The sequence below is a fragment of the Staurois parvus genome, unplaced genomic scaffold (genome assembly GCF_062004578.1).
Source record: "Staurois parvus isolate SC_StPar_1 unplaced genomic scaffold, SC_StPar_1.0 ptg000573l, whole genome shotgun sequence".
In the NCBI taxonomy this organism is placed as follows: domain Eukaryota; kingdom Metazoa; phylum Chordata; class Amphibia; order Anura; family Ranidae; genus Staurois; species Staurois parvus.
Genome location: NW_028318369.1, coordinates 271,738 through 295,688, shown reverse-complemented (window position 1 = coordinate 295,688; position 23,951 = coordinate 271,738). Strand labels below are relative to the sequence as shown.

The following is a 23,951-nucleotide window of genomic DNA, read 5'->3' as shown; positions in this document are numbered from 1 at the left end:
AAATCACCCTCATATATAGACATGTAATGTCCTCATATTAAGTTCTCATATTGAGTCCTAAGACTTTAGACATCTTCCAGCACTTTGTTGGCTACTAGGGGGTTCGGCTTCGGCACCTGAACTTTAGTCATGTTTACAATGTAAAGAATTGCGAGGAAAACATGGATTTTTTTAGGCAATCAGAAATGCGTAAAACTTCTAACAACTTTACTGATACAAATATTGGTTTCAAAAAAGCTCCCTCCTATATCGAAATGTAACGTTCCCCTATTAAGTCCTAAGACTGTAGATGTATTAAGTGGGTCTTCAACGGTCCTTCAATCAGTAGCTGGAAATGTTTCATGGTGATCCGCTTCTTCAGGAGTGTCTTGGGTACTGGATTAGTTACAACATGACATATGCATACAAGGCATACTTCATTAGAGATACAATTGTGTCTTTACACACTATAATATCAATATATCGCACTTCATGAAAGATTCAACACACTTACATGTAACATGAAAATACAAGCAGAGCCATGCAGCAAAAATTGGTTCCTATGCCTGTGTGAGGGCATACACACAAGACAACCAACAATTCTCCAGGTAGCCTAGACATATAATAAAAGGTGTCAATGCAAGGCAAGCATACCCTATAATATACAATCCACGCCAAATCACGTTCATGTACATCATTTGACTTTAAGTGGGTAGATCGGGATGATGACTGCAGCTACAGGCATTACCCTGATGTTGTTTTTACAGCCGGCGCTTGATGGTTTTTACAGGCGGCGTGAAGGGGGAGGGTGTCCAATGGTGAGCCCAGAATAAACGTTGTCGGCTTACCACACGGGACTGGAAGGTCTCCAAAGGGCTCTATGATCTCATAAATTGGAGGCAACAAGCATTTTAGTCACTTCAGGTTTCTCAAATTTAAAAAGCGCCATTTGTACATCTGGAAAGTATCTGATCACTCCTATATTGGTGTGATCAGATGCTTTTTGTCAGGAATGGACTTGCCAATAGTGGTGGGACTCACCTGCCTTGTGGGCTGCAGTACCAGGGCTGGCCAGCGGGTGCTCTCAACAACCAGAGGTTCACTTCGGCAATTAGCCATCACCTGGGGCTGATTGCAGGTGGTATATTTAAGGGATGGCCAGACCTGCAGTCTGGGCCTTGGTGTGTGTTTTTCCATGGGCCCCTGTATCTTGTAACCTGCATTCCTGTTCCTGTTTCTGCCTGACTTGTTGCCAACCCTGCCTGATCCTGACCTCTGCTGACTTCTCCTGTTTGATCCCTGGCTTGTGACCCTGACCATTCTCTCCGCCTGCTCCTCCCATACCTACCTGCCCGATAGTTATCGACCCGGCCTGCCTGACTACGTTGTGCTCTATATGTGTATGTACCTGTGTATCTATACCAGTTTAGGTTTGGGTTTGTTTCACCTTGTTGTATGTATTTGTGTTAGCTTGGGGTTTGGTGCACTGCGTTTATATTTGTATTGTTAGTCTCAATAAATTATATTATTTACTATATCTGAAGCCTACGTTTCCCTGTGTCAGTCCACACATCTCTGGTCACACCCGCATCCCTGACACTTTTAAGGGCAGAGGGGACATCTGGGGTCTAAAAGACCCCAGTAGTGATGGGCCGAACACCCCTCCTGTTCGGTTCATGGTCGAATATCCGAACCTACAGAATGTTCGACCGTGAACTTCGAACACAAACAATTTACTGAGCGTATCTTCCTGCATCTGAGTATGTGGTAAGATAGCGCTCAGTGACTACAATATATATATTATGTATTTTAGTAGTGAGACATTCATTCATGTCTCAGCTGTCTGTGGGGTTCCCAGCTAACAGCTGAATGGGAAAAGAATTGCCAGCATTGCTCGACAATTAAAACATTTTTAAAAAACGGTGTTTGTCCCCCCTCCCATCCATGCCAAGCCCTTTGGGTCTGGTATGGATTTTGAGAGGAATCCCATGCTAAAATAAATAAAATGGCTTGGGGGTCCCCCCCAAAATTCATACCAGATCCGTATCCAAACATGCAGCCAAGCAGGTCAGGAAAGAAGGGGACAAGTCAGTGCCCCCCCCCCCCCCGAACCATACCAGGCCACATGACCTCAACATGGGATGGTGCTTTGGGGCAGGGGGGCTCCCCCCAAAGCACCTTGTCCCCATGTTGATGGGGACAAGGGCCTCTTCCCCACAACCGAGGCCAGTAATTGTGGGGGGCTATGGGCAGGAGAATTATCAGAATCTGGAAGCTCCCTGCCGGCAGACCCCCACAGCCACCAGCCAGGATTGTGGGGAAGAGGTCCCTGCTCCAAAACACCCCACCATGTTGAGGGCATGTTGCCTGGTATGGGTCAGGAGCGGGAGGCGCTTGCTCAACCCCCCTTTTCTGACCTTCCAAGGCTGCATGCTCCGATAACGGTCTGGTATGGATTTTGAGGAGAACCACAGCCATTTTCTTTTTAATTTGGCATGGGGGTTCCCCCCAAAATCCATGCCTTTTGGCCTTTTGATTACCAGCAGTTCTATGTTTTACATTTAGCTGATGACTCATCAGTTGTTAAGGACGTGCCAGACGGCTGCTCCTTAACAACCATATTGTTTACTGGTTGGTAAGGATGCCAGCAGCCATTTGCTCCTTAACAACCAGCTATTTATCGTGCTGGATATGGACACCAGCTACCGCCGGTGGTAAATTACTGCAGGCTTTCACTACTGAAATGCTACGTGACTTCATGAAATAGCACCAGTGATATTATAGTAGCGTTTTTTAGTGAACGCCAAAAAAAATTTAGAATTTTGATAAATGCTTTGTGAATGGAGCCCATTATCACCAAGTTGAAGTACCAGACCAGGGGTAGGCAACCTTCAGCTCTCCAGCTGTTGCAGGACTAAAAGTGCCATCATGGCTCCGCAAGTCATAGCTGTAACTGTCAGTTTTGTAATGTTACAATGCCTCATGGGAAATGTAGTTCCACAACAGCTAGAGAGCCGCAGGTTGCCTACCCTTGTGCCAGACTCTTGCAAGATTACCTGACACTATGGAAATATGTTATGTGAAAGAGCCAGATCTTGTGCATACGCCAACGGAGATCTAGTGCCGTGTCTTTTACATTACATGTTGCCGTGTTGGACAATCCCATGAGAGTTTAGCACTTTCAGCTCAGCAGCCTTCTGGGATGTGTGATGGGTATCCCAGGAGATTGTGGCAGAGATCTTCTGACACAATGACAACACGTTGTGGGAGACATGACTCCATATCTCTTCAATATATACAATTGTGTCAAATGAGTGAATAGGAAGTAATGTTATGCAATATGGAAAATGAGGTTGGTGGTTCACTTTGGGTTCATACAGTAGGGGAGTTTCCAGGCCGAGCGAAAATGTATTGGTTGGGTTAAGGTGAAGGGATTGGCCTAGGGGTTACATTCAAGTTAACTATTACATTAAGAAGTTGATGGTTCAATACAAGAGGGTTAGGAGGGCCCTGATCCTGGGAGCTTACAATCTAAGAGTTTAAGTATCTAGACTAGGTGGATGTTATGCTTACCTCCCAACCATCCTAGATCATGTGGGACTGTCCCGGGATTTCACCAAATTCTCAGTATGCCACAGATCCTGTCTGTTTCCTGGAAACCAATGCCTAATTCTAACTCTAACCCAGGTCGCCATCTTCCTAAAGTGTCCCTCATGCTCAAGTTCAAAAGTTGTGAGGTATGGTTGGGGTTGTGTGTTAGTTTTAGGGGTTCCACTGAGGAGAATGTTCAATAAGTGACTATTACATCTTCAAATATGATCAATTCACGTTATGGTGATAGCTAAATATACAGAGTTTGAAGTAGCTGTTATCTGTGATGGATATTTGTCTGCTAATATTTTTAGTGCAGAAACCGATGCCAAAAACCCATGCCCATTTCCAGAATCCGCCAAGTGAACACAAAGCATTCTTAAGTTTTGGATGGAGTGTGGAAGGGTTAGACTCTCTACCAAGTTTTCATTGCCGGCTGTGTCTCTGTTGGGAGAGTCACTCTTTTTGTTGGTCCTGGTGACCATTGTTTTAGAATTGCCATGAGAGCAAAAGGTGAGGGGAGACCTTCCAATGGGGACCAATGTTCTGGTGACTTTATGGAGATTTCTTCTAGTTTCCCATTGATTCTCCAAGACTGAAAATGAGGAGAAATCTCCCCAGTAGGATACAAGCAAAAATAGTATCACAATTTTGATTTTAACCCTTCCATACTTTATTCAAAAGCAAAATAAAAAAGTTTTTCCTATACATACGCTTTATTAGCACGGTGTACATAATGAGCTCACAGAACCCCCAGACTTGCACTGAAGTTTGGGTTGAAGAAGAACTTCCCCTTTCATTTCATAGACTAGAGACTTCCAACTAATGACATTTCCATAGCGGTCACCAGAGATGACTTTCTGAATGTCTCTTGGGGTCAGGACATAATCCCACATGTGGACATCACTTATTTCTCCAACCAATGGAAAAATAGGGTCAAAATTTCCCCCATAAGTATATTTATTATGAGTCTGTCCCAGAACAATGCTGGTTTCACCATCAATAGAAAACCCTTTAGCTAAGACTCTCCTAGGGTAGAGCTTTCCATTGACCCAAAGTTGGACCACTCCAGTGTCGGAGTCCCAGGTCACACAGACGTGCCTCCAGTTCAAAGAATCTGAGTTTGTCCTAATAACGATTTGTTGTCCATTTACAATTATAGAATAGATGTTTGGAGAGTTTGAGAAGAATATAAAAGCATTTTTACTGGCTGGAGTAGCGAGAGAGAAGAGACTATAAACACGTATAAGATCGCTGTAGGAATGTAGGCAGACGGTGACTTTCTGCAATGGCTTTGTAATTGTAGGTTTCAGAATGACATGATCTGTGCTGCCTTCTCTGGGGAAGAGGAACACTTTACCCTCCAAGTCTGGAAAACAAAGAAAAACATAAAACACATTACTGCTGCCAATCAGTGTATATGTATTAGGTGTATCCAAAGCATAAACTTGTTTTTTGTACATCATGGATGGAGTAAGGATGGTTGAACACCTTGTCAGTGTATCGCTCCCCCCCCCCCCCCCCCCCGTAGAGGCCGCTGGATAGGATGGGTTCTCTGTTCTCAGCCCCTCTGACACACTAAGTTGAGTGCACAAACATACAATGTTACCGGAAATCACTGGAAGTAATACTTAGAACCCAATATTAGTGCTACATCACAGAAAACAGGCACCAAACCAGGTAGTAAACGCAAACTTAATATATTGTCACCCAAAACTGTTGGTAACTAGACAAATATAACATGGATTAATAATGGTAATAACACAGCTTGGCATACAAAGTGATTACAGTTTGGACTCGTCATATGATGATGATGATGATATTTGGCATCAACATAAACAGTAGCAAGGCCATCTCAGTGCAGCAGTGAGGAGTAGCAATGTTTAATCTACCGAGTGCTGGAACTATACTGCCAGGATGCCTTTATGGCAATGCTAGATCTAGACCAACTGGGTATGCACTGTCCACAAAAAAAGGAGGATGGTAGCAGAGGGGGCAGGGGAATAAAAGGGGGCTTGCAGTATAATTATTATGGGAGGGGCAGGCTTTTGAGATGTTATTCTGGTGGCTAATGGTTGGGCCCTTTAACAGCGTCTTTGCACTTAACAACAGTCCCAGTTAACCTGCATACAGTATAGACACAGGATAGGTATGGTATTGTCTTGGCACAGGTACAAGGTAGGTGTGGTTCAGACTCGATAAAGGTTTGGGATAATGCGGTATAGGGTTGCTCTAGGTGCAGTCTAGGTTTGGAATGTGTGGTATGGGGAGCAGTATGGGTGTGGTATGGATTGGATATACTTGGTGCCAGTGCTCTCAGTAGCTCAGTTCCTGCCAGCAGTATCAGCATAAGGTGAACGGCCCTCTCACCAGTTTCCGGAATGCTGTGGTATCTTCTTGCTGTAGAAAGGGGGCCCCCTTGGCCTCTTCCATGAAAGCCTATGGTGACCAGTGAGGTGGGAAGCAGAAGGTGAGTGGACACTCCAGTCTGCAGCCATGGTGCAAGTGCTGTGATGGGGGAGGTTACTCCTAGTCTCAGGCTCAGATTTCTGTTGTAAGATGAATATCCAGACAGAGGTGCTTCTTCTCTCTTTCTCTCTCTCTCTTTAACTCCCTCTGTGCCAAAAAGAAGAACCTAGCTGAGCAGCCTTGAAAAAGCAGCTCCACTTCTCCTTTGTGCCTTAGTGGCTCTTGGGAATTACAATGTAAGGATTCCATTCATCCCATTATATGGCTGCTATCTCAAACTACAACTCCCAGGATTCTCAACGCTCTGCATAGAAGTCTATGGGCCTTTTGGCATTAGCTCTCCCCCCACTAGCCTGGAGGAGAATGGTGCAACATAACATCAGTGTGTCAGTAGAGGGAGAGAAGAATAAAGGGCAATGTCTCCATCTCCATATTGCTGTAGCAGACCATCTGGCTACATCAGGATCTCTCTTCCTCTTAGACAGGAGATTTTTTTTATCCTTTTGTCCTTATCAATACTGGTCTCTGAGCCTGACCCCTGACCGTGACACACTGGAGACTCAGTTGGGTAGAGATCTGTGCTCTCTGCTCTCTTCCTCTCATGATGGGTACATGAAGTGTGCTCTAATCAATGTTATGGTTCCAAAATAATCATGGCTCCAGGTGTTACCTCAACCCTTCCCTTATTCACTCTGCTACTGACTGCTTTTATGACAAAATCCCACCCCAGACCTGGCCACTTCTGTCTACAACACTCACTCCTGACTTCATACACAGAACCAGGCCTTGCCTGCTACATTCCTGGTAAACAGATGACACCAGAAGTCTCAAAAGACGCAGCTGTGCTCTGGAGCGACTGTGGCAAAAAAACAAATGCTGCAAGACTTCTCTCTACAAATATTCTCAAATACAACTCTTGCCTTCATGCTGATAAACAAACCTATATACCACTCTCATCAAATCCCTCTCATTAAATCCTTGTCAACTCTTTTCTATCTTTAATTTCTTACTGGAACCCCCACTACCTCCACCCACTAGCATACTGCCCAAGAGATTGCCAGACGTTTCTAGAACAAGATCAGTACAATTTGTGATGAGATCTCCAGTGTCCAGCTTTCTCCTCCAACCAACATACCAGGTCTACCACTAATCTCAACACTTTCCTCCTTCAACCCAATTACCAAATGTACCAAAGTTGCCAAACTCCTTTTTGAGGCCCACCTCATCACCTGACCCCTAGACCCTGTCCCCTCACAACTACTACAACCCCCGTTCCTGCTCTATTCTATACTCTCTAACCCACATCTTCAATCTATCCCTCCCCACACAAACATGCAGTGTTACCCCCATACTCAAAAACTCTCACTGGACATCACCTGTTTGAGCAACTTAAGATTCATCTCTCTGCTCTCTTGCCTCCAAGCCTTTTGAATGCCTTGTACACAACAGTATGAGTAGCTACCTCACTGAAAACAACCTTCTCGGTCCCCTACAGTCTGACTTCCACCCACAACATTCCACTGAAACCGCCCTACTAAAACTCACTAATGGAGGAGCACATGAGGGGCCGGTTCTGGGAATGGCCGCTCCTCTTTACAGCTCCAGCATCCCTCCAGCGCACCTAGCGGCAACAAGCTGACCCACATGCTCTAAAACCCACAGAAACCAACACATATACTCACTGGTACCTCCGGAACCATGACTCAACATCGGAAGGCGCCGGGACACCCACAGGGGCTGACGAGCTTCTTCCCACCCCGAACAACTAGCAGCCAAGATGGCACCGACTGCATGCAAGACGGTCCCTCAGCACAGAGAGAGGGACAGTCCGCCTACACACCGGACCCCAGGCTTAGAAGATCACTATATGAAGGTGACCCTGGTGAGTCCTCTCCTCCCCTGTCATCCTCCACTAGTAGCCCTGAAAAATCGAGGCCAAGCATAGAGAATAATGATAATGATGACACCTCTGACCTACAATCTCCTCTCTCATCTCCACTACCTATTCCTGCACCTCAAACTATTATTGATTCATTCCTTGATTCTGACCAACCTATATCAGAACTGTCTATGAAAAATATGCTTCTTTCCTTACAACAAGCTCTGCATAATGACTTAACTGCAGCAATTTCTCAAATCTCTAACACGGTTCAAGAACGTGACCACCGCATGCGGCTTATTGAACATAAGATGAGCGACATGTTCACAGACCACAACGACATAGCAGACGCTCACGCAGATCAAGAAAATAAATTGGAACAAATAAAACAAAAATTATCAGACCTAGAAGACCACTCCAGGAAAAACAACATTAAATTCTGAGGCATGCCTGAATCCATTGCCATGGATGCCATAGTGCCCTACCTACAACAACTAATGAAACACCTCCTTCCATCAATCACAGACCTAGAACTCGCTATAGACCACGTGCACAGAACCCCTAAACCGTCATTCCTACCTACATCAGTACCAAGAGATATACTAGCGTGTATACACTTCTACCATGTGAAAGAAGAACTCATGAATGCAGCCAGAAATACATCCGCACTTCCCGCATCACAATCTAATATCAAGCTATTTGCAGATCTATGGAAAATAACACTACTTATCTTAAAGAAACTAATATCCATAACAAAAGCACTACGACACAATGGAATTGGATACCAGTGGGGATTTCCCATAAAACTCACTATTAAACAACAAGGAAGAATGTTCACAGTCAGAAACCTAGAAGCAGGCCTCGACCTACTGAAAGAATGGAACATCCTACCCGCAGATGACCACCCGCCCAACCAGAATCGTCCACAATGGATGGATGCAGAATGGAACTGAGGGAAGTCCTACTAATATCAATGGTACCATTATAATTAGCCCGCATTCACTTTCTCATCGAAAGCTGGAACCACAGCTGTGGAGGAACCGTTCTGCCCGGGCTTCCTCATGCAGAGCAATGAGTCTCAGCCAATGGTCCCCTTGTCCTGCAAGTCTTCCAGTGCTCTGCTAGGGCAGGTATTAGAGCTCAAAACCAATCCTTCCCTGCTATCCCAAACCACAAGTCGGAACTTTGTGTAGGGTGAAATGAATCAATCTTTATTGAACACAGTTCAGTATATACAGCTTCACCCCCACCCCCACCAGACAGCCTGGCACCGTGTTTTCTCCACCCACAAAAAAACCCTACAACCCAACAATACAGTATGAACTCTATAGAAGGGAAAGACTACAAGGTCACATTTCCCCAAACAGTGTAAAATGTCTGTCTACATAACAGCTGCTAAATATATACAGCTTTACCAAGGGGAGAATGGGAAGACCACTTAACAAGGGGAGAATGGGAAGACCACTTAACAAGGGGAGAACGGGAAGACCACTTAAAAAGGGGAGAACGGGAAGACCACTTAACAAGGGGAGAATGGGAAGACCACTTAACAAGGGGAGAATGGGAAGACCACTTAACAAGGGGATAAAACGAGAACAGAAAGGGCAAAATGTTATCACAAAGGGACGGTTCGTCACAACAGCCTTCATCAAGAAATAATGAGAACCCATGTTCACTACCAGCATGACAACCTCCCTGAGTCATGCTTGCTCGACCACCCCCATTTGAAAGTAGCATTAAATGCTCGTCATGCAGGGGCGGACTGACAACTCATGGGGCCCCTGGGCAATAGGAGATCATGGGGCCCCTGTGTTCTTGCCCAAACTCAAAAAAGCCTATGAAAAAGGTACCAGGGGCATCTCATGGGGCCCCCTACTGACCCCAGGCCCTCGGGCAGTGCCCAAGTTTCCAAATGGTCAGTCCGCCCCTGTCCCCATGTTACTTGTATTTTTCACAAGTTCTTTTTATCCCCTTTTTTCCCAAATTCAACAAGCTCACCTTACCAGTCTCCACCACCCTAAGTATCTCTCCTACACACTTGGCAATCCTTTCAACAACAACTACTGCTAAATGACCACATTGATCCTTCTAGGACCGTACACCTTCCTAGACAAGAGTGACCATATACCACCACCAAATCTCAAACCACAGCTGCTACCACACACCACGAATCCAATATACACATGATGATTAAAATACATCACTCAATGTTCGAGGCCTCAATTCTCCATACAAGAGATCATTAGTCACCAAAGAAGCTCGTTCACTGCAAGCAGACATCCTCTTCATCCAGGAAACTCACTTCACCGCATCTAAAACACCTCACTTCACAATGAAGCAATTTTCCTCACTGTTCATGGCACCGAACACTAAAAGGAAAAATGAAGTCCTCACAGCTATAAGAAACTCACTTTCGTTCCATCTCCGAAACTGCAGACCCTCAAGGCCGTTACCACATCGTCATATTCAAAATTAACGACAAACTATACACACTGGTCAACATATATGGACCCGACTCCAAGCAACTTCGATTTTGCAAGAGACTTAACACCTTAATATGCTCCTAAAAAAAGACATCTAATCATTGGAGGAGACTTTAACGCAGTAGGGAATCCTCACCGACACATCCTCAGGCAAACGCTCATCCAACCAATCGTTAAACCACTTTTTACATACCAATGACTCATATGACATCTGGAGATGTCAGCATGGAACTGAACGAGACTACTCAACTACTCTCCATTCCAACTATCATACTCCAGTATTGACCTACTCATCACAGATAAGTGGGCTCTGCAACATATCACCTCCTCAGAGATTGGCACCATAACAGGGTTGGACCACGTCCCAATCACTATCACCATAGACAGTCAACAACATTCTCCACTCCCTCACATGTGGAGATTAAACTCAACACTTCTGAAAAGGGGCAGACTGACAACTCATGGGGCCCCCGGGCAATAGGGGATCATGGGGCCCCTGTGGCTTTGCCCACACTCAAAGCACACCCAAAAAAGCCTATAAAAAGGTACCAGGGGCATTTCATGGGGCCTCCTACTGACACCCTCGGGCAGTGCTGGAGTGTTTGAATGGTCAGTCCGCCCCTGCTTCTGAAGGACTTTAACCACAGAAAACATATTCTAAAAGCACATTCAATGTTTTTTTAAACAAATGACACACCTGACATATCTATAACCACACTTTGGGCAACATACAAAGTATACATGAGAAGAATTCCAATAAAATTAAATTCCCAGATCAATAGACAAAGGAGCCACCAAATTGACAAACTCCTAGCCTCTATTAATCTGAAAGAGGAACTTAACAAAAAAAACCAAAACCTTACAAACTGCGCTCCCTATTACTATACAAATACGACCTTAACCTACAAAAAATTAAAGCAAAATATTACTCCCTAGGCAACAAAGCTAGCTCTCTACTAGCTAAAACAGTTCAGCATGAACGTCTTAAATCCAAAATTTCCTCAGTCCACCATCCAATCTCTAATATCCGAACTACAAACCCACTAGAGATAGCAAATGCATTTGCTGACTTCTATCAATCCTTATACAACCTCAAAGACGACCCAGAAACTATCCAACCAACCACTTCTTCTATGCAACACTTTTTACAATCACTTAAACTACAGCTTTCACCCTCCCAACTCAATACCCTCTCCGAACAGATTTCAACTAAGGAAATCAAATCAATTACTAAAACCCTCCCACTAAACAAATCTCCCGGAGGAGACGGATATACAAACTAATATCACATTATTTGTGTCAGAACTGTCGCCTTACCTAGCTAAACTCTTTAATCACGCTGCCAATTCTGGCTGTTTTCCCACAGAAATGTTGCAATCCATAATAATGACCATACCAAAACCCGGTAAGGACCCCCAGCATGTCCAAGACTATAGACCCATATCTTTAATTAATACAGACATAAAACTCTTCACAAAAATTCTAGATAACAGACTACTCTCATTTCTCCCTAAACTGATCCACACAGATCAAGTAGGATTCATACCAGAACTTTTTTCTAAAAAGAATCATCCAACCCACCACTAGTGAAAAATGACCCTATTCAAAGAATATATTATAAACAATACGTGCCTTTCAAATGATAAGTGTCCTAACACATATAATCATACACACTATATCCATAAGTGTCCAGTGTCTTATAGTCCAAAAAATTAAAAATTAAAAACATTTTTTAATAAAATTAAAAAATGAAAAATTAATACGTCCCACTTGAAATCACTTCTTTGTACTGTTGAAGATCCTCAAAGGCCAGCTTCCGCAGAGACCCTCAAAGAAATCAAAAACTCAACATAGTGCATTACCTTAATAACTTAATATATAATATTTACTTAAGTAAATAAGTAATACTTAATATATATAAAACAGTGATGTGTTCCACTCAGTCTATTCACTTCAATGGTGTATCACTTCTAGTGCTTATAGCATATATACCCTTACCAAAATCAAAATATGAAAATCGCTGTAAGGTACAATATGGGGAAGTCCACAACACTATTCAGCCTCCTTGCCTCCACTCCTGACTTTAAAATCTCATCCCCTCATGGTATCACCAGCCAGTTCCCTGGTCATTCAGATCCACGCAGGATGTATATGAGACAATAATAGTGTAATTCCGCAACATACCATGGAATAAACTTTAATAGATCTGCTTACATGTATATAGTAAAATTAGCGCATTCCCTTAAGATTAAGTCCCGGATGTGACGAAACGCGTCAGTGAATGTGACGTCGGACATACGGAGCAGAAACCGGAAGTGATACGGCGGCCATCTTGGAGTTGGGAATCGCAAGGATATCCACCCAGAAGCTGCTTGGTAATCCCCAGACTGTGGGGTCTTTTTTCAAACGCGCTTATTTTACTATATACATGTAAGCAGATCTATTAAAGTTTATTCCATGGTATGTTGCGGAATTACACTATTATTGTCTCATATACATCCTGCGTGGATCTGAGTGACCAGGGAACTGGCTGGTGATACCATGAGGGGATGAGATTTTAAAGTCTGGAGTGGAGGCAAGGAGGCTGAATAGTGTTGCGGAAAATTACCAACCTACATCTGCTAACGTGGATAACCTGAGGTGTCAGTGGTGCTGAGGCATTTACCAAAGTCAAGGTAACAGAGGACCTGACATTACCAGCGGCTCCTGCAGGGGTGGAGCTACATTATTGGTCTACTGGCAACACAAGCAGTTGAATTTTGACATCCATTTGTGCTACAAAATCCTACAGGACTGAGACTGCCCTTATAAAAATTCCCACCAGTAGTAGTTTTCACACAGGCCGTTGCAACTACCTTCCTATTCCAGAGACCCCAGGATCACCTACAGTAATTGTGTGCAAGTCATATCACCTACCTTCTTCTTCCAGAGGCCCCTGGATCACCAATAGTCACTTTACTAAGCTTATGTTACCTACTTTTCCCTTCCAGAGACAACAGGATCACCTTCAATAATTTTGCTCAAGGTGTATCACCTACTTTCTTCTCCCAGAAACTCAGGATCACCAACAGTAATTTTTTCTCAGGTGATATCACCTACCTTCCTGTGCAAGAGATGCCGAGATCACCACCAGGAGCAGCAGCACACACAGCCCCATCTCCCTGAACAACAAACATCATATATTAGAAGAAAATGTGTGAATCCCCTCTCAGCAATATTTATATATCAGCAGAACAGAGTGCTGCCTAGTATTATGTTTGAATACAGCCAATCAGAAATCTGAAATTCCAGGGGAAGCTTAATATTTAGACAAAGCCAACAAACAACATGGTAGCCATGGTCCGCAGACAGATACTACTCTGCTCCCTCAACCCAGCCACAACCATCTTCCCCTCTTCCCCGAACCATACTCAGCCATTTTTCCCCTTCTTTTCCTCGCAGTCCATGGTCAGACCATACAATGTCTTCTCTCTCCTCTGTCCAAGATATGTTTTCACTCTACCTCCTTTCTCCCAGACTACAACAATCTTTCACTTGATCCCAATCCATATTAGCCTTCCTTTGTCTATTCTCTCTATGGTCTATGGTGATATACCACTCCAACTACTTCACTCTACCACAACCATCTCCTCTTCTCCCAACCATGTTCAGCCCCTCTCTTCTTCTACCCATGGTTCATGGTCAGATCTCTCCTCTGTCTAAGATCAGTTCTCACTCCAACACTTTCACTCTGGCTGCAAATATCATGCACTCAGTGCCATCCATGTTAGCTTTCCTTTGTCTGTTCTCCTGATTGTTCATGGTCAGATACCACTCCAGTTCCTCCACCTAGTCACAACAATCCTTCTTCCTTCGGATATGTTCTTCTCATCTCTACCTCTTTCACCCGGTCCATGATTATCCTCCACTCAGTCCCCATCCATGCTAAGCCTCTCTTCTCTTTTATTTACTGCCCATGGTCCATGGACAGATCACACTCAGAATGTCCACTCTCCTGTCCACAATCAGCTTCTGCTCCATCTTCTGCTTCAGCCACAATTATCTTCCCTTCTGTCTCTTATCTTGGCCAAATCCTCATACTCTACTCCCCTGATGGACATATTTATTAGTCTAGTTTATATTTATTAGTATTTAATTATAAATGACCCAATATAGACAATCACAGAGTTCAATGATCTAACATAGAATTGTTCCAAGGTTCCCTCTGATTTGCACTATGCCTTCAAAAGAAACCTGAGGGCAATATAGAGGCTGACCTTCTGAAATGCAAAAGGCATGGCTGTCATTCTAATCCTCTGGCTTTAATGTGTTGAGTTGCTGACTTGGAATAAGTATGACCTTTCTCAGAAAATAGGGAGCCAATATACAGCCAGTCAATCAGAATTTTTAAAAGAAGAGGTCAGCAGTGGCTTGGTCCTGTATCTTCTAATGATAGTATCCTGCTCAGTGATCCTCTCCACCAGATAATCATCATCCTCATTTAATTGTCAGCACACCTCCATGTAGATGAATGTTCTGCAGGAGATCTGCAGAGCATCGGAGCTCTATCTATCTATCTATCTATCTATCTATCTATCTATCTGCTTCTACAGAGATAAAATGCTAATAAGCAAAGACTATGTAAAAGTTTTCCAAATAAAGTAAAATCTTACCTGGAAATCAGACAGAATATGAGACTGCGGGGGAACAAACACACACTTCACCTTCCAGATATTTAAGATGTGACTCTCTTGCCCCTCCTATGATGTACATTCCTCCAGTTCTATTATAAGATGTCACTCTGAGGCCCCTCCTTGGAAGGACATTCCTCCAGTTCTATTATAAGATGTCACTATGAGGCCCCTCCTAGGATGGACATTCCTCCAGTTATATTATAAGATGTCACTATGAGGCCCCTCCTGGGATGGACATTCCTCCAGTTATATTATAAAATGTCACTCTGATCAGTTGTAATCAGTTGTGGACCTTGGTGATACGGGGTACATCTAAAAAAGAAAACTTCACCAAAAGCCTTTGATAAATTTTAAATGTCTGTCTTCTCACTTCACCAGACAATGTGGTGCTCAGCGCTGGACAATGCATCTCTATGCCTGGCCAAGCCCCCCACTACCTGTGTGCCGAGTCTCCACTGTCTCTAGCGGAGGTCGTTGGTCTCCAGTTTTCCTGTGTCTCCTTTGTCTTCAGTGCTCCTGTGACTCCAGTGACCACCAGTGTTTCTAGTGACCCCAGGGTTTCCTCTGTCACTACTGGGGGAATAAATGGTGGAGAAGGATCTGGGGGGGTCAATGGTGGAGAAGGATCTGGGGGGGTCAATGATGGAGAAGGATCTGGGGATTCTGGTAGATCACAAGCTTAATAATGGCAGCAATGCCAAGCTGCGGTTTTGAAAGCGAGCAAAATCCTCTCTTGTATTAAGATAGGTATAGACTCAAGAGAAAGAGATATCATCTCCCCCCCCCCCCCCCGGGTACAAATGATTAATAAGACCTCATCTGGAATATGCAGTTCAGTTTTGGGCTCCAATTCACAAAAAGAACATTGGGGAACTGGAGAAAGTACAGAGAAGGGCAACCAAACTGATGCGAGGCATGGAGGAGATCAGCTATGAGGAAAGAATAGAGGAACTGAATTTATTCTCTACTGAGAAGAGGAGATTAAGGGGGGATATGATCTCCATGTATAATACATCAGGGGGGATATGATCTCCATGTATAATACATAAGGGGGGATATGATCTCCATGTATAATACATAAGGGGGGATATGATCTCCATGTATAATACATGAGGGGGGATATGATCTCCATGTATAATACATAAGGGGGGATATGATCTCCATGTATAATACATAAGGGGGGATATGATCTCCATGTATAATACATAAGGGGGGATATGATCTCCATGTATAATACATAAGGGGGGATATGATCTCCATGTATAATACATAAGGGGGGGTATGATCACCATGTATAATACATAAGGGGGGATATGATCTCCATGTATAATACATAAGGGGGGGTATGATCACCATGTATAATACATAAGGGGGATATGATCTCCATGTATAATACATAAGGGGGATATGATCTCCATGTATAATACATAAGGGGGATATGATCTCCATGTATAATACATAAGGGGGGATATGATCTCCATGTATAATACATAAGGGGGGATATGATCTCCATGTATAATACATAAGGGGGGGATATGATCTCCATGTATAATACATAAGGGGGGATATGATCTCCATGTATAATACATAAGGGGGGGTATGATCTCCATGTATAATACATAAGGGGGGATATGATCCCCATGTATAATACATAAGGGGGGATATGATCTCCATGTATAATACATAAGGGGGGGATATGATCTCCATGTATATTACATAAGGGGGATATGATCTCCATGTATAATACATAAGGGGGGATATGATCTCCATGTATAATACATAAGGGGGGATATGATCTCCATGTATAATACATAAGGGGGGATATGATCTCCATGTATAATACATAAGGGGGGATATGATCTCCATGTATAATACATAAGGGGGGATATGATCTCCATGTATAATACATCAGGGGGGGATATGATCTCCATGTATAATACATAAGGGGGGATATGATCTCCATGTATAATACATAAGGGGGGGTATGATCACCATGTATAATACATAAGGGGGATATGATCTCCATGTATAATACATAAGGGGGATATGATCTCCATGTATAATACATAAGGGGGATATGATCTCCATGTATAATACATAAGGGGGGATATGATCTCCATGTATAATACATAAGGGGGATATGATCTCCATGTATAATACATAAGGGGGGGATATGATCTCCATGTATAATACATAAGGGGGGATATGATCTCCATGTATAATACATAAGGGGGGGTATGATCTCCATGTATAATACATAAGGGGGGATATGATTCCCATGTATAATACATAAAGGGGGATATGATCTCCATGTATAATACATAAGGGGGGGATATGATCTCCATGTATATTACATAAGGGGGATATGATCTCCATGTATAATACATAAGGGGGATATGATCTCCATGTATAATACATAAGGGGGGATATGATCTCCATGTATAATACATAAGGGGGGATATGATCTCCATGTATAATACATAAGGGGGGATATGATCTCCATGTATAATACATAAGGGGGGATATGATCTCCATGTATAATACATCAGGGGGGGATATGATCTCCATGTATAATACATAAGGGGGGATATGATCTCCATGTATAATACATAAGGGGGATATGATCTCCATGTATAATACATTAGGGGGGCATATGATCTCCATGTATAATACATAAGGGGGGATATGATCTCCATGTATAATACATAAGGGGGGATATGATCTCCATGTATAATACATAAGGGGGGATATGATCTCCATGTATAATACATAAGGGGGATATGATCTCCATGTATAATACATAAGGGGGGATATGATCTCCATGTATAATACATAAGGGGGATATGATCTCCATGTATAATACATAAGGGGGGATATGATCTCCATGTATAATACATAAGGGGGCATATGATCTCCATGTATAATACATAAGGGGGGATATGATCTCCATGTATAATACATAAGGGGGCATATGATCTCCATGTATAATACATAAGGGGGATATGATCTCCATGTATAATACATAAGGGGGGATATGATCACCATGTATAATACATAAGGGGGGGATACGATCACCATGTATAATACATAAAGGGGGATATGATCTCCATGTATAATACATAAGGGGGGATACGATCTCCATGTATAATACATAAGGGGGATATGATCTCCATGTATAATACATTAGGGGGGCATATGATCTCCATGTATAATACATAAGGGGGGGATATGATCTCCATGTATAATACATAAGGGGGGATATGATCTCCATGTATAATACATAAGGGGGGATATGATCTCCATGTATAATACATAGGGGGATATGATCTCCATGTATAATACATAAGGGGGGATATGATCTCCATATATAATACATAAGGGGGGATGTGATCTCCATGTATAATACATAAGGGGGGATATGATCTCCATGTATAATACATAAGGGGGGATATGATCTCCATGTATAATACATAAGGGGGGATATGATCTCCATGTATAATACATAAGGGGGGATATGATCACCATGTATAATACATAAGGGGGGATATGATCTCCATGTATAATATATAAGGGAGGATATGATCTCCATGTATAATACATAAAGGGGGATATGATCTCCATGTATAATACATAAGGGGGGGATATGATCTCCATGTATAATACATAAGGGGGATATGATCTTCATGTATAATACATAAGGGGGGATATGATCTCCATGTATAATACATAAGGGGGGATATGATCTCCATGTATAATACATAAGGGGGGATATGATCTCCATGTATAATACATAAGGGGGGGGATATGATCTCCATGTATAATACATAAGGGGTGGATATGATCTCCATGTATAATACATAAGGGGGGGATATGATCTCCATGTATAATACATAAGGGGGGGATATGATCTCCATGTATAATACATAAGGGGGGATATGATCTCCATGTATAATACATAAGGGGGGGGGATATGATCTCCATGTATAATACATAAGGGGGGATATGATCTCCATGTATAATACATAAGGGGGATATGATCTCCATGTATAATACATAAGGGGGGATATGATCTCCATGTATAATACATAAGGGGGGATATGATCTCCATGTATAATACATAAGGGGGGATATGATCTCCATGTATAATACATAAGGGGGGATATGAACTCCATGTATAATACATAAGGGGGGATATGATCTCCATGTATAATACATAAGGGGGGATATGATCTCCATGTATAATACATAAGGGGGGGATATGATCTCCATGTATAATACATAAGGGGGGATATGATCTCCATGTATAATACATAAGGGGGGATATGATCACCATGTATAATACATAAGGGGGGATATGATCTCCATGTATAATACATAAGGGGGATATGATCTCCATGTATAATACATAAGGGGGGATATGATCTCCATGTATAATACATAAGGGGGGATATGATCTCCATGTATAATACATAAGGGGGATATGATCTCCATGTATAATACATAAGGGGGGATATGATCTCCATGTATAATACATAAGGGGGGATATGATCTCCATGTATAATACATAAGGGGGGATATGATCTCCATGTATAATACATAAGGGGGGATATGATCTCCATGTATAATACATAAGGGGGATATGATCTCCATGTATAATACATAAGGGGGGATATGATCTCCATGTATAATACATAAGGGGGATATGATCTCCATGTATAATACATAAGGGGGGATATGATCTCCATGTATAATACATAAGGGGGGATATGATCTCCATGTATAATACATAAGGGGGGATATGATCTCCATGTATAATACATAAGGGGGGGATATGATCTCCATGTATAATACATAAGGGGGGATGTGATCTCCATGTATAATACATAAGGGGGGATATGATCTCCATGTATAATACATAAGGGGGATATGATCTCCATGTATAATACATAAGGGGGGATATGATCTCCATGTATAATACATAAGGGGGATATGATCTCCATGTATAATACATAGGGGGGGATGTGATCTCCATGTATAATACATAAGGGGGGATGTGATCTCCATGTATAATACATAAGGGGGGATGTGATCTCCATGTATAATACATCAGTGGTTCATATAGTGAACTCGGTGTAGTTATTCACCCCAAGGTCATCACAGAGGACAAGGGGGCGCTCTTTACGTCTGGAGGAAAAGAAATGTAATCTCCAAACATGGAAAGGTTTCTTCACAGTAAGAGCTGTGAGAATGTGGAATAGACTCCCTCCAGAGTTGGTTGTGGCCGGCTCAGTGGATTGCTGTAGGAAAGTCCTGGATTCTTTCTTGGATACACAGAATATAACTGGATATAACATTTATAGGGAAAGTTGATCCAGGGAATATCCGATTGCCTCTCGGGGGATCAGGAAGGAAGTTTGTTCCCCTGCAGGAGCAAATTGGATCATGTTTTGCTGGGATTTTTGCCTTCCTCTGGATCAACTGTGAGTGTAAGATTATAACTTTTTTTTTTAAATGGTGGAACTGGATGGACTTTTGTCTTTTTCCAGCCAGACTAACTATGTAACTATGTTGGCGGTAGCTGACCTACCCTTTATAAAGCCAACCTGAGACGTGTGAATGAGTGAGGACATGATGAGAGCGAGGGGCGATGCTATTATTTTCAAAGGCATTTTAATGTTGATGTTTAAAAGTGATATCAGGTGATAGGATCCCGCTTTGGTAGGACCCTTATCCTTCTTTGCGATTAATATAATGTAGGCTTGGTGCCCCGATGGGAGACATTGTCCCCTCTCCCAAATGCCTGGCTAAACAGATAGAAGGGTAGCGGTCCGGGACCAGAACTTTACCATTGGCCAATGAAGATATTGCCGTCTTGACGTCTCGTAGCGATATACAGTAGGGGCATTAAGTGATGGGAGGAGGGTCCTTCCTTCATCAGGATATGGAGCCTTGGCCCAATCCAGACTCTAATGGGACTACCACCATTACTCTCTGCATGTTGGGGTGTTGGTGCAATAATGAAGACATGTTTTGGGGGTACACAGGCTGCAGTATACGCAGTGTATAGTGTGAGCTCAGACTCTATAGAACCGAATCCCTTTTCAGCATCATGTAGTCACCTCCACTTCCCATCTCAATGCACTTAGTGCTCCTCACGTCTCCCCACATCCGTCTTTCCCTCGTTCTCTGTCCTGCAATGTTGGGAGGTGCGATTATCATGATTACTGCCAATAAAAGCTTCTTCCTTCTGTACTCTGATCTCCGTGTCCTATAATACTCACCCAGCCCAGCCTCACCCTGTGTAGGAGGGTGTCCCCCCTCCCCCACTGCATTCCTCTCCGGTGTCAGAGACTTTCAGTTTCGTTTCTCTTCTGCTCTCAGCGATGGCGTCTTCTGCTCTGAGAGCTGAGCTGGAATGTTCCGTCTGTCTGAACATTTATACCGATCCTGTGACCCTGAAATGTGGACACAACTTCTGCCGGGTCTGTATTGGTCGTGTGCTGGATACACAGGAGGGGTCTGGAGGATATTCCTGTCCTGAATGCAGAGAGAAGTTTCCGGGTCGTCCTCCACTGCAGAAGAACATGAAACTACGTAACATAGTGGAGAATTTCCTGTCTGCTCAGCCAGGTCAGGGGGACTCCGGGGTCTTCTGTACTTACTGTGTGGACTCTCCTGTACCTGCTGTTAGATCCTGTCTACACTGTGAGGTTTCTCTGTGTGATAAACACCTGAAAGTCCACAAAAAGTCCCCAGAACACATCTTATCTGACCCCACCTTGTCCATGGAGAGCAGGAAATGCTCCGTCCATAAGAAGATCCTGGAGTATTACTGCACTGAGGATGAGACCTGTATCTGTGTGTCTTGTTGTCTGATTGGAGAACACACAGGGCACAAGATGATGTCACTGGATGGGGCTTCTGAGAAGAAGAAGGAGACACTGAGGAATGTTCTGCAGAAACTTCTGACAAAGAGAGAGGAGATGGAGGAAAGAGTCCAGAGTCTGCAGGAACACAGGAGGAAAGTAGAAGAAGAAGAAGCTGGTGACACCAAGAGAGTCACTGCCCTGTTTATAGACCTCAGGAGACGTCTGGAAGACCTGGAGAAGAGAGTCCTGAGGGACATCTCCGGGAGGACAGAGCGGGTCTCCATCTTCATCCAGGATCTGGAAATAAAGAAGGAGGAGCTGTCCAGGAAGATGCGTGACATTGAGGAGATGTGTAACATGACGGATCCACTGACTGTCCTACAGGAATCAGACACAGGTGACTTGTGTGATACTGAGGATGGAGATGATGAGGACAGAGAGAGACATGAGGAACTCCTCCATGATGGAGGGGGGCTGGGTGTGGCGGGGGTCTTACACACAGGTTTATCTGATATAATAACAGGGGGAAATGTATCCTTCTATATACAGGGGGCTGCAGACATATTACTGGATGGAAACACAGCTGGTAATAAGCTACAGATATCAGATGGCGGGAAAACTGTATCCAAGTTCTATATAAACCAGAATCACCCAGAAACACCAGAGAGATTCCAGTATTCTCAGGTGATGAGCAGTCAGAGGTTCTCCTCAGGGAGACATTACTGGGATGTGGATGTCGGGGGGTCAGATGAATGGAGAGTCGGGATGTGTTACCCCAGTATAGCCAGGAGAGGAGAGGGGTCATTGATTGGAGATAATAACAAGTCCTGGGGTTTGGAGAGAATTGGTAATCAGTATTTAGTGATACATGACAATGATGAGACCCCATTACCCCCCAATCCCTCCAGTAACAGAGTCAGGATATATCTGGATTATGAGGCCGGGCGGATCTCCTTCTATGATCTGTGTGACCCGATCCAACACCTCCACACCTTCACCACCACCTTCACTGAGCCCCTCCATGCTGGGATAGGTGTAGGGGGAGGTTGTATAAAGATCTGTGGGGGGAGGGGGAAGATGTAAGAACTACGCCCAGTCTGGTGATGTCAGACGAAGAATTGAAATTCAATTCATATTCATCCAATAGTATATAGTGGTGGGCGGGGTTTCAGTCTCCTGCAGGTGTTTCCATAATAACTAAAGTTGAGATGTATTACTGATCCCTGTACAGTATTACTGGAGTAACAGTAACATGTTCCTATTGGTCAGTGAGGATGGGTGTGGCCTATCTATTATCAATCTATCTATCTATCTATCTATCTATCTATCTATCTATCTATTATCTATCTATCTATCTATCTATCTATTATCTATCTATCTATCTATCTATCTATTATCTATCTATCTATCTATCTATCTATCTATCTATCTATCTATTATCTATCTATCTATCTATCTATCTATCTATCTATTATCTATTATCTATCTATCTATTATCTATCTATCTATCTATCTATCTATCTATCTATCTATCTATCTATCTATCTATTATCTATTATCTATCTATCTATCTATCTATCTATTATCTATTATCTATCTATCTATCTATTATCTATCTATCTATCTATCTATCTATCTATCTATCTATCTATCTATTATCTATTATCTATCTATCTATCTATCTATCTATCTATCTATCTATCTATCTATTATCTATCTATCTATCTATCTATTATCTATCTATCTATCTATTATCTATCTATCTATCTATCTATCTATCTATCTATTATCTATCTATCTATTATCTATCTATCTATCTATTATCTATCTATCTATTATCTATCTATCTATCTATCTATCTATCTATCTATCTATCTATCTATTATCTATCTATCTATCTATCTATCTATCTATCTATCTATCTATCTATTATCTATCTATTATCTATCTATCATAGCGAGAGAAAAATTTATGTTGCTCTGTAACTCTAAACTGGTAACCTCACTAA

General features: G+C 42.7%; 2 protein-coding genes across 2 annotated transcripts; one reads left to right on the top strand and one right to left on the bottom strand.

The window, feature by feature from the left end:
* Nucleotides 1-2,532: 2,532 nt before the first annotated feature.
* LOC149450513 (C-reactive protein-like) lies at nucleotides 2,533-15,178 on the bottom strand. Its single transcript, XM_089691861.1, has 4 exons — nucleotides 15,054-15,178; nucleotides 13,501-13,562; nucleotides 5,941-6,186; nucleotides 2,533-4,939 (listed from the first exon to the last, which is right to left on the bottom strand). Exons 2-4 carry the CDS (start codon nucleotides 13,556-13,558, stop codon nucleotides 4,290-4,292), a joined length of 954 nt encoding a protein of 317 aa, XP_089547987.1. The 5' UTR covers nucleotides 13,559-13,562; nucleotides 15,054-15,178; the 3' UTR covers nucleotides 2,533-4,289.
* Nucleotides 15,179-21,432: 6,254 nt separating this feature from the next.
* Nucleotides 21,433-23,320, top strand: LOC149450512 (E3 ubiquitin/ISG15 ligase TRIM25-like). Its single transcript, XM_089691864.1, has one exon. It carries the CDS (start codon nucleotides 21,458-21,460, stop codon nucleotides 23,024-23,026), a length of 1,569 nt encoding a protein of 522 aa, XP_089547990.1. The 5' UTR covers nucleotides 21,433-21,457; the 3' UTR covers nucleotides 23,027-23,320.
* Nucleotides 23,321-23,951: the final 631 nt, after the last annotated feature.